This window comes from Netta rufina (genome assembly GCF_964035555.1).
Source record: "Netta rufina genome assembly, chromosome: 12".
NCBI lineage: Eukaryota > Metazoa > Chordata > Aves > Anseriformes > Anatidae > Netta > Netta rufina.
The window spans coordinates 3,713,698-3,727,565 of NC_140135.1; the positions used below are offsets into that span (position 1 = coordinate 3,713,698).

The window sequence follows — 13,868 nt, forward strand, 5'->3', positions numbered from 1 at the left end:
TAAACATAACACATACAATCCCTATCCATCCTCTGGTATTGTTTTTTCTCTGCAAAGTAAGCAGTTCCAGGCACATGACACCATAGTTTAATGCAGTGGTAAGCAGCTGCCAAAGGGAGCATGCTTATAATTAACAAATACAAGTCAAATACAGTCAAGAAAACTTGATCTGCCTTTTTAGCATGCAAAAAGCACATGAAAACATCACTTCTAAGTTTGTTCATGCCATTGAGAATGGGGGGCCCCATCTGTTAGAGCAATACTTCCTTGTGGTTATTTATGAGGTTTTGGCATAATGTCATAATCCCAGTACATTATGCTAGGGCATGTAACATGTAATATACCATCTCTGCAAGTAAAAAGATGTACATTTGAATAATAGAAGTCTGGGAAAACAAAACAAAGCAAGCAAAGAAAGAAAAAACATATTTAGTGTTTTGTGTGTGTGTAGAAGAATCTTTTTGGAAATCCCTATTTGAAGGGTTTTACAGGCATACGATGCAGATCAACAAGAAGCTAACTGGTAGGATGTACTCTGCTGTTCAAAAGGTGTCCAAGCCAGTGTCTGCTACAGTTTCATGTAAGAGTTCAGAAGAATCTTGTTCCCCGCTTGTGAAGAGAGGGCTAGACAAGGAGAGGGAATAATCCAATTTTTCAAAGAATGTTTCATCAATATTTGAAAATACCTCACTTGTGTTTTTGTTTCTATGTACAATGGTGGCTGTGCTTTGAACAAGATCCCCCAAGGTTCCTTATAGTCTGGTTTCTCTTACTGCATTAGTGTTGTATTCTTTGTACTTTTGTATTTTTGTTTTCAGTAACTTTATGGTAGTGTTTTAGTTTTTGTTTGCCTTTTTTTTTCTAATCTCTATGTGCTTTATTTTGTTTCCTAACTTAACGACTATTACAACTCCTTACTGATACCTGTCTCAACTTCCTGATGAGCTCTAACTCGTTGGCTTTTGAACCTCAGGTTCCCCAGGTACTGTGGTTTCTTTACCAAAGCCTTTTCTTAGCTTCAGATTTAAGAAAAATCAGTTTTTGTCTGCTACCTTTCAAGAATGAGTACCATCACTGTTACAGTGCACTGGAGGGAAACAAGCTTCCCAGTTGCTTCAGCAGCATCTCGAGCTCCATATCATTAGTATTAAACAATGTTGAGCATATTTTGATAATTCATATTTTTCACTCAGAGAAATGTAATGCAATGCAGAATGCTAGCCTTCAAAAATATTGAGCTGATGTTGTCTTAGAATGCTATAAAATAGAATCATTAATGGAAATATAAGAATTTCTCTATACTTAAAGACAAAATACAAGCCAGACTAAAAAATCTTGGCTTCTTGTTTTATTAACCAGACTTAAATGGCTAATGAAGAAAGTTGTTCTTTTCCTTTTGAGGATTTATTCAACTGCACTTACTACAGTTTGGTAAAATTTTAGTAATGCTTCTCTTCAAGAGAAGCTTCAGGAGAACATGGCCCTTAATGCCTGGGACATAATTAAAAAAATAAATGGTTTTAGAAGAATTGCAGGATTTTCATCAGTGCTAGGAACGTACTGCAGATAAAACTTGTCTGTTTGTACAGTACCGTGTCCAGAGAGAGAGAGATTTCAGCTTTACCTTACTTTTTGCTAAAAGATTGTGTTTTAACAATGTTGTCTAGGGTTACAAGGCGTTCCAGGTGAGAAAGGAGATCCAGGTCCTCCAGGCTTTGATGTTCCTGGTCCTCCAGGTGACCAAGGAACCCCAGGCTATCCAGGACCCCCTGGCCTCCCAGGACCTCAGGGTTCACCTGGACCACCAGGCCGGGATGGCATTCCTGGATTTCCAGGTGAGTTTTTTACCTGTGGACAAAAATCAAAGTTGGACAAAAACCAAATGTTCTTTATGCTTGGACATGTCAGCTTAGAGAGCTTCAATGTTTATTCTATTCACTTAAAGTTGGATGCATGTAACTATTACATTTCATAGTTGATTTTTTTTAATTATAATTTCTTGCATTAAAATCCGTGTCACCTTTCCACTCTTCTCTCTAACTTGACACATATATTCTCCATGTTACTGTTTCATAACTTTCAAATATGACTTTGATCATCTTCATTATAACAACTTCCTTTTGTGATAGTTTTCCAGTCAATGCTACAATTTAAAAATCAAATTTGTTTAAAGGGAGTTATGAGAAATGCAATCAATTGGATCCAGCATATAGTTTTAAATACTCATTTCCTTATTCTTTGTGTTAGTGTTTTCGGTTATAGCAGTCTGTTTCTCCCTCTGGATGGGAAATCTCAAAATGAGTTTTGAGAATCTGTCTTTTGATAAAGGAGTAATATAAAAGGTTCTAAAAGTACTGTATTTGTAGTTGTCTTTTTGGATTTCAATTAAATTCAAGTTTGCTTACAAGCAAGTATTTATTTTCCAAACCTGGGGACTAAACTTATTGGAGGTATAAATATGCTTTTTACTGAAATGATCACTGTGCTACTGATTTTCTTCCCAGGACTTAGCTGTGGAAAAATTGGTAACATTTTTGAGTATTCTTTCTGATTTAGATCAGTGAAGTGTTTATAATTTCCTTAAAACATAGTTCAGGCTCTATATGCCTGTTTAATAATAGCATAGTGATGCAGGGAAAAGGTAGATACTGATGGATTTGGGTGTTCTGAATGACAATGGTGATTCAATGTGTTCAGGTGCCAAAGGTGAGATGGGCGTCATGGGAGCCCCTGGGCCTCCAGGCCCCCCAGGAACTCCTGGAAGAAATGGCCTTCCTGGCTCAAAAGGTAATGTTTGTTTTATTTTACACTGAAGAGAATACAGAATGTCCTGTGTGGAAAAAGCTTCATAATGCTAATATCTACAATTAATTACTGGGATCCACAGGCACTATCTTCTCAACAGTACTGATATTCGTAATTCCTTTGCAGTTTTAACCCATAGCACCCTCCGTGAAGGTGACAGAGCATTGGAACAGGCTGCCTAGGGAGGCTGTGGAGTCTCCTTCTCTGGAGATATTCAAGGCCTGTCTGGACGCCTACCTGGGCAGCCTGCTCTGAGGAACCTGCTTTGGCAGGGGGGTTGGACCCGATGATCTTTCGAGGTCCCTTCCAACCCCTACAGTTCTGTGATTCTGTGATTAAGTCACTTTTTTTTTTTTTTTTTAATTGATGTCACGCAATGTTAGCTATTTTTAAAAAGTTATCTTTGGATTGATGGTGCCCAAGTAGAGCATTATTTCTGAATTAAGTTCTGCTCAAGCAGCAGAAAGAAGAACATTGATAGCTTTTGGTTATGGCGTCATTCCCAATCAGGTCTGTAAGTATCACAGAGAAGTGTGTTCTAGCTACATTCTTCCAACCCCCTTTTTGGAGATGAATTTTGGAGGAGTGTGGTTAAAAAAAATAAATAAGAAAAGAGTCATCTCCATAGAACAATGGGGCTGTGAATCCAAAGCTGCTGTAGCCGTTGCAACTCCTCTGTTCTATTGGTACAGTGTGGTGGAGCTCTTGGAGCTCTCTCAATGAGGTTCACACACAGCTGGTTCCTCTGGGCTGTCCAGAGCTGACATACTGCCTTCTTGCAGCATGCAGACATCCCCACACACTCCACCTACAGTTGTTCCAAGGCTTGAGATGCTGTGGAGAACCCTGCATAAACTGACTGATCATTCAGTGGGTTCAGACTTCATGAATAAATCATGGCCAACCTATGTAAGAAAAAGGATTAGAAATATATTAGTCTACCTTATGGACTGTATTGTTCCCATTTGTTGTCTTACCTCCTGTAGGTAATAATGGATTACCTGGCCCACCTGGGCCTCCTGGACCGGTAGGACAGAAAGGCATCAAAGGTGAAGCAGGCCTGCCAGGTCCACCTGGAAAAATTGATCCAAAACAACTAGGAGCAAAAGGAGAAAAAGGCGAGCCAGGTGTTCCAGGTACAGAATTTTGCATGTGGGTCTGTATTTTTTACAGAAAAAATACTCAGAACAAGGAGGTGAAATAAGGTTCTCTTAATTTAGGCTGCACTTTTAAGGAGTTCTATGACCAAGGTACTCTGTGTAGAGGCACTAAAGTGCTCTCACCAGGATTAGGATTGAGTCTTCTAAATACTATTCTGAAGCACAGTGAGAGATCATTGTCATTGCTGCTGCGCTAGCTGCATTCCTGCTGTCTCAGGCCACTGGGGCTTTGCCTTGTAGGATGGACTTGAAGAGGTCATCTACTCATGCATCACCTCCAAATTCTCCCTTTGGGTGTCTCTGTAAACTCACCCTCAGCTGAGCAGAATGCCATCTGTGTGTGTGTCACCTCAGGATGCGGGTTAAGCGTGGAAGGTTTTCTGAGTTCACTCAAGTCTGTTTTCTCTCTGGCTTGTGTTTCTACTCCCCCTCCCTTATCCCCTCAAGTGCTCTGATGTCTCCTGTGGACTCTAATTTTGTCTTGAGAAGAGTAAAAATATTCTACCCTTGAGAGAACTAGAATGCCTTTCTCTAATGTTGGCCCAGCCGTGATTATGCTAATTTATCTATTGTATTAATTTCTGCAAAGCCTAGGTAAGCTCCTAAGACACCTGCCTTTTTATTTTTTCTCTGTTAAGCGAGAGCTGTAGAGGGCAGACTTAACTGTGCCAGCACAAATTTATTGTATGGGATTAAAACCACATGGTATCTGTAAAAATCTGCCAAAATACCTGTGTTACATTTTGTAATGGCTCAATCCCAAAGTGCTTTTGGTGTAGTAATGTAATTAAACATTAACATAATCTGAATGAAATTAAACATAAATAATCTGAATGAATATACAGAGGTTAGCATAGAGTCTGCTCATCCAAAGAGTCCCTTCTGAGTGAATTGTATTAGCATTAGTCAGAAATTTGCTTTTTCTCCTACTTACAGAATATTATTTCAATTTTGTACTCATTTTACACTTTCTAGAAAGAGTATGTTTTTGTTCTATGATACTTCTCCTTACCAGAACTACGGGGAATTATGTTTACTGAAGAAAAATCCCTGTTTGGATTTTTATTCACACATGTAAATATCTGATCATCTAGCAGAAAAGCAAATATATAGTAGAAGTAGTAATAATAATAATGAAATATATGTTTTTCTTTAAGGTATTCCTGGTCTATCAGGGCAGAAAGGTTATCAAGGTCTCCAAGGTGACCCAGGACCACCAGGACTTAGTGGTCCCCCAGGTGCACCAGGGTTGCCAGGTAAGTAAACCAGGTCTTGGATAGTTTTGCTATGTAAAAACATTTCATGCATTTTTATACCATGGGATTGGGATGTTAATCCAGGCATATCTAAGCAAAGCATTTGGATTTACACTTAGAGCTGCAGCACAGTTTGGGGCTGTTAAAATCATTATCCAAACAGCATGCTTTGAGCTCTTTCCTCCTAAAAGACATTAGGAATATCTGTAGGATGACTGGATAAGTGCTTGTTGCTTGAGTAAGCAACAAGACTGCAGGATTTGCCAACCGGACGTGCATGTTCTTTTTACCTTCATTTCTTAAATTGTTAATCATTATACCTGCACTTTGCAAATGGCTGATTGAATGTATTTTGAAGGCTCTCTGGATGTCGCATCTTTGCTTTCAAGAATTGCAGGGATCAAGAAAACAAATTCTGTCTTGCAGTGTTTTTTCCTACAGCTATCACACAATCTGAAATCTTGAATCTTTGCTCACTATGTCTGATGTAGGTCTTGCTCTAAAAACTTTGTTGGGGTTTGGGATTTTTTTTTTTTTTTTTTTTTTTTTACCATCCAGGACTCAAACTAGTTAGAGCATTGTAGGTTACATTTAATTTCCTAATAAAAGCTCCTGAATACCTATTGCAAATGAGGAAGAGATAATGTGCTCATTCTGCAAAACAATTCACAGGAGACCAAGTCACACTGGTTCTAAATTATTTCAGATGGTTACTAAATCATTGACTGAGATTTGACCCATTTCATCAGACTAATCTTCAGAACAGAGAAGAAGTTGTCCTGTCCTGGCACAGAACTGAAGAAGTTTAAAATTTCCCTACAAATGGAGAAAAAGCATGTAGAAGAAGTTTGAGGCCTAAACCAACTCAAAATCCATTGCCTTTGTAATTAGATGGCAGGCATATTTGTATGACAACACATAAATACCAGAAAATTTTAATTATTGTCATTAATTAACTAAACCCACAACTTTCCTAGGCATCAAAGGAGACACGGGGCTTCCTGGGCAGCCAGGACCAACAGGACCTCCAGGGTTAAAAGGTGCCATGGGAGAGATGGGCCTTCCAGGTTAGTTACCAGGCTTGTATTTTACACCATCTTGGCTAGTGCTTTTCATAGTGCTTTGTATCATTTTTGTGATACTGAGGTGGACCTGCTTGTGTGCAGTACCTAATAACATACTTGAATGGGAATTTGAAAGTCCTATGTACACATTGTTAAAGTAGTACATAAGAAATCAGAAATACCCATTAAAACAGAAAATTCAAATAGCTCATATATTGTAAATGTGTGCTATTTTAAAGTACTTGCAAAACTAGAAGTAGAATTATCTATGTCTTGTAATTGTCATCTTCTGATTTCTCAGACTCCAATCTATGAAACAGTTCAGAAAAAAATTGATAAACCCAGCTTTTAGTAGAGAGATATCAGATAGAATGATAAAAGGGGAAGGACAAAGTGAATTCATTTCTTTAGAAAGGCTGCTGAAACAAACTTTCAGTTTCTGAGGATTCTAGTGTTAAATTGTACCTAGGTAGTAAAAGGAGGTGTTCGGATTTGTGTAAATTAAGAATGAAAAAAGAAATCTTAGAGGTGTCATGAAAAAGCTGTGAGATTTTAGATAATTGTTTTAGTTTTAGTTTTTAGAGATTTTAGATAATTGATTTAGTTTTAGTTAAACAAAAAAAGACAACACACACATTAAGTATTCAAAATCAACCAGTGATACTGTTGGTTCTTTCTAGTTCAGTTGATGAATGGGTATAATTTGAGTGATTTCTCTAAACCACTGCAGAAGTTTGTTTATGTTTATAAAACTTGCATCTTATATTTTGGACAGGTCCCCCAGGGATTAAAGGCAGCCAAGGAATAGCAGGACGTCCAGGGCAGCCTGGGCCTGCTGGATTTCCTGGATTGAAAGGGGAGAAAGGTGACCCTGGACTTTCAAGCATTGGTATTCCTGGTCTCCCCGGTCCAAAGGTATGTTTCCAAAATTCTTCAATAGAAAATTAAATGAGAAAATCAGATTCTGTGTTGATTTTTTAACTATATTTTAATATATGATATGTATAATGACAAATATGTATGTAAATGTATTTATAACAAGCAGGATTTCCTGTAGTCATTTTCAGGTGGGAGCAAAAATTTCTAATTTTACTGGTGAAAACATTCATATAACGTTCAATCTGGTTAGAGCAGAAGACTGTTTACCTGACCTTCCAAATTGTGTTCAATTAGTAGCCTCGTTTACATTGATACCTGCTGACATTTTGATAGTTGATAGGGAATTATACAGTGAGTATTTTTGTTCCTACGTCTCATGAAGCAGCTAATTCTAGAAAAAAGTTAAAACAATACGCACTTAAGAATAAATTACCAAGGAATTGATATATCATGTTTAATGCTGATTAAAATTTGTAAAACACTTGTACTAACACTTGCCTATATCTTCCTTTCTGTCACCCACAAAAAAGTGACAGAAATGGAATATCTAGTAGACTTCACTGATACCTTATAACTGATGTTGAATAGCAATTAATTTAGCAAAAACAATGCATAGTTAAAGCTCCACAGATTTCTTTTTTATTTCTGCATTATCACGGGTTACTGCCGAGTCAAAGAATCTTGGCTTCTTAAAATGTGCTGCTTATTTTCCAGCTAGTGCCATGATCCTCTTGGTTTTGTTGTGAAAGTAGTTTTGATGCTCTAGGGAGATTGTACAGCTTGGGCAGAGAATAAACCACAATAGGGAGTAGAAGATTGCTTTTAAATCCCTACAGCTAGGTAAATAACAGGTGACCTTAAACATGTTGAAAATATTATGTGGGTCTGTCAAGACTGTCAAAAGCCATAGACCAACTTTTTGGTAGATTTTATAGACCAAACTTCTGTTTTTTGTTCATTTTCTAATTGTCACATACATCATTATGTGTAAATTCAGAGGAGACGCCATTTTCTTCTACTTTAAAATGCTTTAATTACTGTTCCTTCTGTTCAAACATTATACACATACTGTTCAAAACATTGGTAACCCAAATAACCTTTAAGATTTAACATTTGTTTATGGCTAAAACTTTTAAAGTTGTCTAGGGTTTTTGAATGTCAAACTTCTAAAACATCTAGGAAAGCCCAATAGATGAACTGGCATGTGAGCATAACAGTGTAGAATTAAATAGGAATGCATCAGGATTGCAGAGGTGTGTGCAAAATAATTTGACTTTCCTTTCTCACTTACATCATCACTAGTATCAAAGATCTAGAAAGTGCTTGGTTCTCTTAATAGAAGTTGAAGATTTGCTTAAGAGAAAGCTCTACTGGCAAACTGAAAATGTTGATACAACATCGAGGTGCTGTATGATTGAGATACAGCAGTGACGTTTTTCTGGTTACATTCAAAATTAAACTCCACTGTCAAAGACTAAAAATCTGACTATTCTGCAAGAAAAGAGAATAATTCTGTTTTGTGGTGGTTTGTTTTGGTTTTGTGTTGTTTTTGTTTAATGTATGCTCCTTTTGAAGAAAAGCTATGATACAGTATATATACGAATTGAAGGGGGAAACTGTTAAATTCTTTGTATATGCTATTTGCAACTCATTTTTTGTGAGATTGTTAACATTAACTGGAAGTAAGAAGAAATGTGCACAATATAATGGTGGCCTTTTTGTGATGGTAAGACTGGGAACTTACAAAAATTAATTACTCATCCTACAAAGACTGGCTTCTTATTTCTGCTTAATGTTTTCCAGGGTGATCTTGGTTTGCCTGGATACCCGGGCAGTCCAGGCAGTAAAGGTGTAGCTGGAAATCCTGGTTTGCCTGGACTGCCAGGCAATCCAGGTGCAAAAGGAGAGCCAGGCCTTCCTGGATTCCCAGGTAATTCTGAACAGAATTTTTTTTTTCTCCCTCTTGCTCTTTTATATTGGTGTATATATATATCTAAACACAGTGGGTAATTGGTGGAGGGCTGCAGCTTCTCTCAAAAGTTTCTAGCAATCTGGTGTTTCTAAGCTTTGTGCTGTTGGAACTGTCACTGCAAGTGTAAGTGTGTGAATGCATCACTTCAGACTGCCTTCTGAAATCACCCATCTGCTTTGAGGGGAGGTAATAGTTGTGTGAGCCAATGCTTTCCACTCCCTACAGTGGTTGTATTCTCCTCTCCTGACCCACAAAATACCTGTGTTTGGCTCTGTTTTTCCTTCGTGAATCAGTAAAGAGAAAAAAGTGTAATCAGGAAAGCTGGGCTTTTTATCGTGTTTATTGTCTAAAAAAATGTTATAAAGAGAAATCTTTCTGAAACATAATGAAGTTAGATTTTGTACTCTTCACTGGAAATATTAATAGAGATTGTTCATGGATGATAAATGTCAGTTCTTTCACTTCTCAATTTACAGATATCCTAAATATAGCTTAAAAAAGCAAGGTTTTTGCCTATGCTGTACTTGTAGCGATAAAGGCTGTTCTGCAAGCATGCTTGAGCTTTCTTTAACATAGGAAATCAGGGAATTTATAATAGTGTAGTCATGGCAGCAAGAAGCTTAGCAGAAAACAAAAACCTGGCTGTGAACCTGAAAGTATTTAACCTGTGTCATGCCTCAAAAACTGTGAACAGTCAAAATGGTGTATTCGGGTACTACCTTGATCAGGCTCAGATGATGTTCAGAGCAGACATGTTCCAACAGGTTAATCATTTTTTCTACCTCCCACTCAGTTCATGCAGTAGAGGTAAGAATCAGTTATAAATACTAAGACCATTTTTCTTAAGATCCTTTTTCAATGAAGGAAAAGAGGGTTGGGGAAGGACTGGCCAGCCATAGTTCATAATGCCTGCACTTTTTGTCAACAAGTAATACTTGTCTCTAGAATGGTTATTTTCTAACAGACTGCCAGACTGACTGTTCCTCAGCCACTGGCACTCAGCAATTAAGAGCTTTCAAATTAACAGTAAGGACAGTCATAGTAGTACGTTCTGGTTTTGTACATTCTTTGCTTTATAGTTTATCTCCTTGATCAGCTCTAAATCTGCAAAATGGGCATAAATGCAGTATCTTGATACAATTAGCTGATTTATTGCTCAGGGCATCTCAGCTTATAGTGTTTCAAAATCTGCTAAAATGCCAATGTTTTAATTGAAATGTCTGTATTTTACAGGCACGCCTGGAATTCCAGGACCAAAAGGTATCGAGGGGCCTCCGGGTAACCCTGGTCTGCCTGGACCACCTGGGCCAGTAGGTGAGCATGAGCAGTGCTGCAGAGGTCAGCTGCTTCTGTGAAAAGTGTAACACATGAAGCCACTTCCTTTCTTCTTTTTAATGTGGTGAAAATCTATCTAATGTGTACATAGATGCTCAAACACCATTGTGCACACTCATTTCACTGAAACACTGAAACAGAAAAGTTTTAACTTGTTTTTCACAGCTTTTGACTGCTGTTGTAATCATAAGCCACTGAAGCAAGTAGCTAACTGCTTCAGTATTTACCAGCTTTGTTTGTGTATTCCAGTGGTCTAACCTCCTTCTATAGGGGAAAAGTTCCAATTTATGCTAAAGAAAAGCTTTATATTATTTTTAGTTAACTGCTTAAAAGGTCATGGGCTGAAATGTCTTTTCTAAATTGTCAGGGGAGAGATAGAGAGGTTTTAATTTTAAGATTACACCCTTGTAAATTTGATATTACATTGTCACGCTTCAAGATTCAGGGGATGTGTGCTTTTTATTTTATTTTATTGCAGGTTAGCCATTACTGTCCTAATGTGTTGTATACTCCTTTTAGGTGATATTGGTCGTCCTGGCCCTCCTGGTCCTCCAGGGGAAAAGGGTCAGCCTGGTCGAGATGGCATCCCTGGACCAGCTGGTCAGAAGGGCGAGCCAGGTTAGCTGTCCTTTGTTCTTGTTTTCTCCTTTTCAGTCTCCGCTGTGATATCCTGCTTTCTCTATTCCATTTTTCTGGTAACTACCCATGCACCTTCAAAATTGCTTCTGTGGTTCCCAGCTGCTGAATGGTTCACAAAGGATGCTGCCAAGTTGCCTGTGAAGCACAGTAGAAGAATTCAAAGAAGCTCTTGGAGTTTTATTCCATGAATTCAGCATGAAGCCTTATTCTTGTATTCAGTGGTACCTGTACTGCTTCAGCTCAGTTACAGAATGACCTAATGGCATAATGTCTGCCCTAAAATGAGAACCCCTACCAGAAATGCAAATATATTAAACCACAAAGTCTGAAAGAGCGTCTTGGGAAGGGATGGAAATATTTATGAAAGTCACAGATACATTTTGAAGTAAAATCTCTAGCTTTAGTGTGGACTCTGGGAGTAAATAAGAATCCTGTTAGTCTAAAGTAATCAGAGATTTAGATGAACTGCACTTCCATCCTTTGCAGCCTTGTATTCCTATTCCTGGAGACTTGAAATCTAAATGTGCGTTATTAAATGAAACCGTCTCTTTTCAGGTCTACCAGGTTTTGGGCGCCCAGGACCTCCAGGACTCCCAGGATTATCAGGTAGAGTTTCTTGCTGTTCTTTGTTTTAAAAACGTCAATGGAAATTGTCTGTACACATTATTTAAAAAAAAAAAAAAAAGTTTCTTCTGCGACAAATGAATATAGAAAAGAAAGAACTTTTTTTTTTTTTTCTTCCACGGTAGATCATTTTCAGCTAACCAGGGTAATAAAGACACTCATTAATGAGTTGAATTTTGTAACTTAGAATTATACAGACAAAATAAATCCACCCAGGACAATTGAGTCTACTGCATTTTGTGGAAATTTGCTGATCTGTCTCAGTAAATAAAGCATTCCTACACCAGAAGCTGCTTTGAAAATGTCTGCTATATTTTCAAAAGCAACTTTACAATCTACGTTGTATTACTTTCCAGTAGTGTGTTCCTAAATTCCCTAAATGTATTTGAAAATTTTGCACTCCTTAACTTTCAGTGGTGTCTCCAAAAAATAACGAAGTCTTAATATTCACAATATTCAATATTAATACTTCTTTGCAGGTATATAAAGCTCATGAAAAGCATTGTTCGTAGGTTCATAAACTCAGAGGATGATTATAAATTAGTGTCACTGAGTAGTAAAGCGAGACTTTGTAAGATCTTTTAATATTTCAAAAGCTATAGCACTTTCTCCTGCAAGAATTATTGGCCCCAATTCTTTTCTGAATTTGTTAGTTCGATTTTTATACTTTCTCACTCCAAAAATGAGATGAGTTGTGGCCAGACTTGCACTTTCTTAATCAAGAGAGAGAAATAGCTCTGCAAACTGACATTTCCACATACCAGTTTGTAACAGTATTCATAAATACGGCTGTTTGGTTTTACAGGGCAAAAAGGTGAACTGGGGTTACCTGGCCCACCAGGACCACCTGGACTTCCAGGTCTGAAGGGAGAACCAGGTTTCCAAGGATTCCCTGGCCTACAGGGTCCACCAGGTCCACCAGGATTACCAGGGCCACCTCTGGAAGGTCCTAAAGGTAGCCCTGGCCCACCAGGTGTTCCAGGAAGACCAGGTAAGAGTGTGATCCATACCCACCAACATCTGCAAGTACTTTTGCATTTTGCTGCTAGGTTATCAGTGTTTAGACTTTGTCAATTTATTTGGATGGTAAGTTCAAGCCTCATGGCATAGGTCTTAAGTATTTATGGGCAACCAGAGGATTTTGTTGCCAAAAGTGACAGTATCTAAAAATAAAACATCCTCAGTTTCTATTCGTTTCTGATACCTGGCAGCAAAAACATATTTTAATAAATGTGAGATTCTCCGCATGCTGTCACAGAAATCATCTAGCGAGCACGATACCGCCTTTTGAACATCTGATACCTTTGCTGATCATGTGACAATCCTGCAAATGTCATCGCACACACACAAAAAAAAAAACAAAAGTAACAAATCCATCATTTTAAGAGTCATGAAAATCAAATTCACGTTAGCATCACAGCATGATCAAATTGGATAGCTGCCTCTTCATCCTCAGGTCATGTAACATAAGTCATTGCTCCATTGTGTCATGTGGCTCCCTTGGATTCAGTGCACCATCATGCTGTGTTCATCTTTCCATTCCACGTTTGCATTTTGTTCCTGCACCAACTAATTCTGGGAATGAAAAACTCACCATGCTGAGTTAACATAGCTGAGCAACTTCCTTGCTTGTTTTAGAATTTGATTTTTGTCATAAAATGTTTGTTGCCCTCAATTTATTTGCATTCTCAAACTCTGACCTCAGATTTTTCTGTTGTTCAAAGATTTGTTTGCGGAAAGTCAGTCTTGAGCTGGTGTATTTGTAAAATAGCTGCCACACGTGTGTTTTTCACTTTAGATATCAAGGGATAATTTAGTTTTACAGGGAATACTTGGGAAGAATTTAAGATCCCTTTTTTTTCCTCAGGCTTGATTCTGATACCTTTTAAAAAAAAACAAAACAAACAAACAGTAAACCAGCTAAGCATCTCCTGATGTTTAATAAAACTACTAATTGAGATTCTATGCTCTGCTGTAGCATTGCTGTTTTTCTGAAGCTTCTCATCCTGTTTACACTTTTCTGTATGAATTGGGTGGTTACTGACTCAAATTGAATGGGGAAGCAGAGGAGTAGTGGTACTCATTTTGTGTAGTTTTATGAGCATTGGAGAAAAAAAAACACAACAGCCAGTGA

At 37.8% G+C, this 13,868-nt stretch overlaps 1 protein-coding gene across 2 annotated transcripts in view; it reads left to right on the forward strand.

Moving 5' to 3' along the window:
• Positions 1 to 13,868, forward strand: part of COL4A5 (collagen type IV alpha 5 chain) — a gene marked incomplete at its 5' end in the record, with an annotated part of 83,613 nt that overhangs the window by 58,642 nt on the left and 11,103 nt on the right. Inside the window, 11 exons of one of the 2 annotated variants that reach the window (XM_084294014.1) lie at positions 1,668 to 1,835; positions 2,698 to 2,787; positions 3,792 to 3,941; positions 5,123 to 5,221; positions 6,199 to 6,288; positions 7,061 to 7,200; positions 8,968 to 9,094; positions 10,370 to 10,450; positions 10,991 to 11,089; positions 11,666 to 11,716; positions 12,540 to 12,731. In XM_084294014.1, coding sequence (XP_084150140.1) covers positions 1,668 to 1,835; positions 2,698 to 2,787; positions 3,792 to 3,941; positions 5,123 to 5,221; positions 6,199 to 6,288; positions 7,061 to 7,200; positions 8,968 to 9,094; positions 10,370 to 10,450; positions 10,991 to 11,089; positions 11,666 to 11,716; positions 12,540 to 12,731 — 1,287 coding nt within the window. The remainder of the gene's footprint in view (positions 1 to 1,667; positions 1,836 to 2,697; positions 2,788 to 3,791; positions 3,942 to 5,122; positions 5,222 to 6,198; positions 6,289 to 7,060; positions 7,201 to 8,967; positions 9,095 to 10,369; positions 10,451 to 10,990; positions 11,090 to 11,665; positions 11,717 to 12,539; positions 12,732 to 13,868) is intronic. The other variant, XM_084294015.1, reaches the window with a different exon arrangement.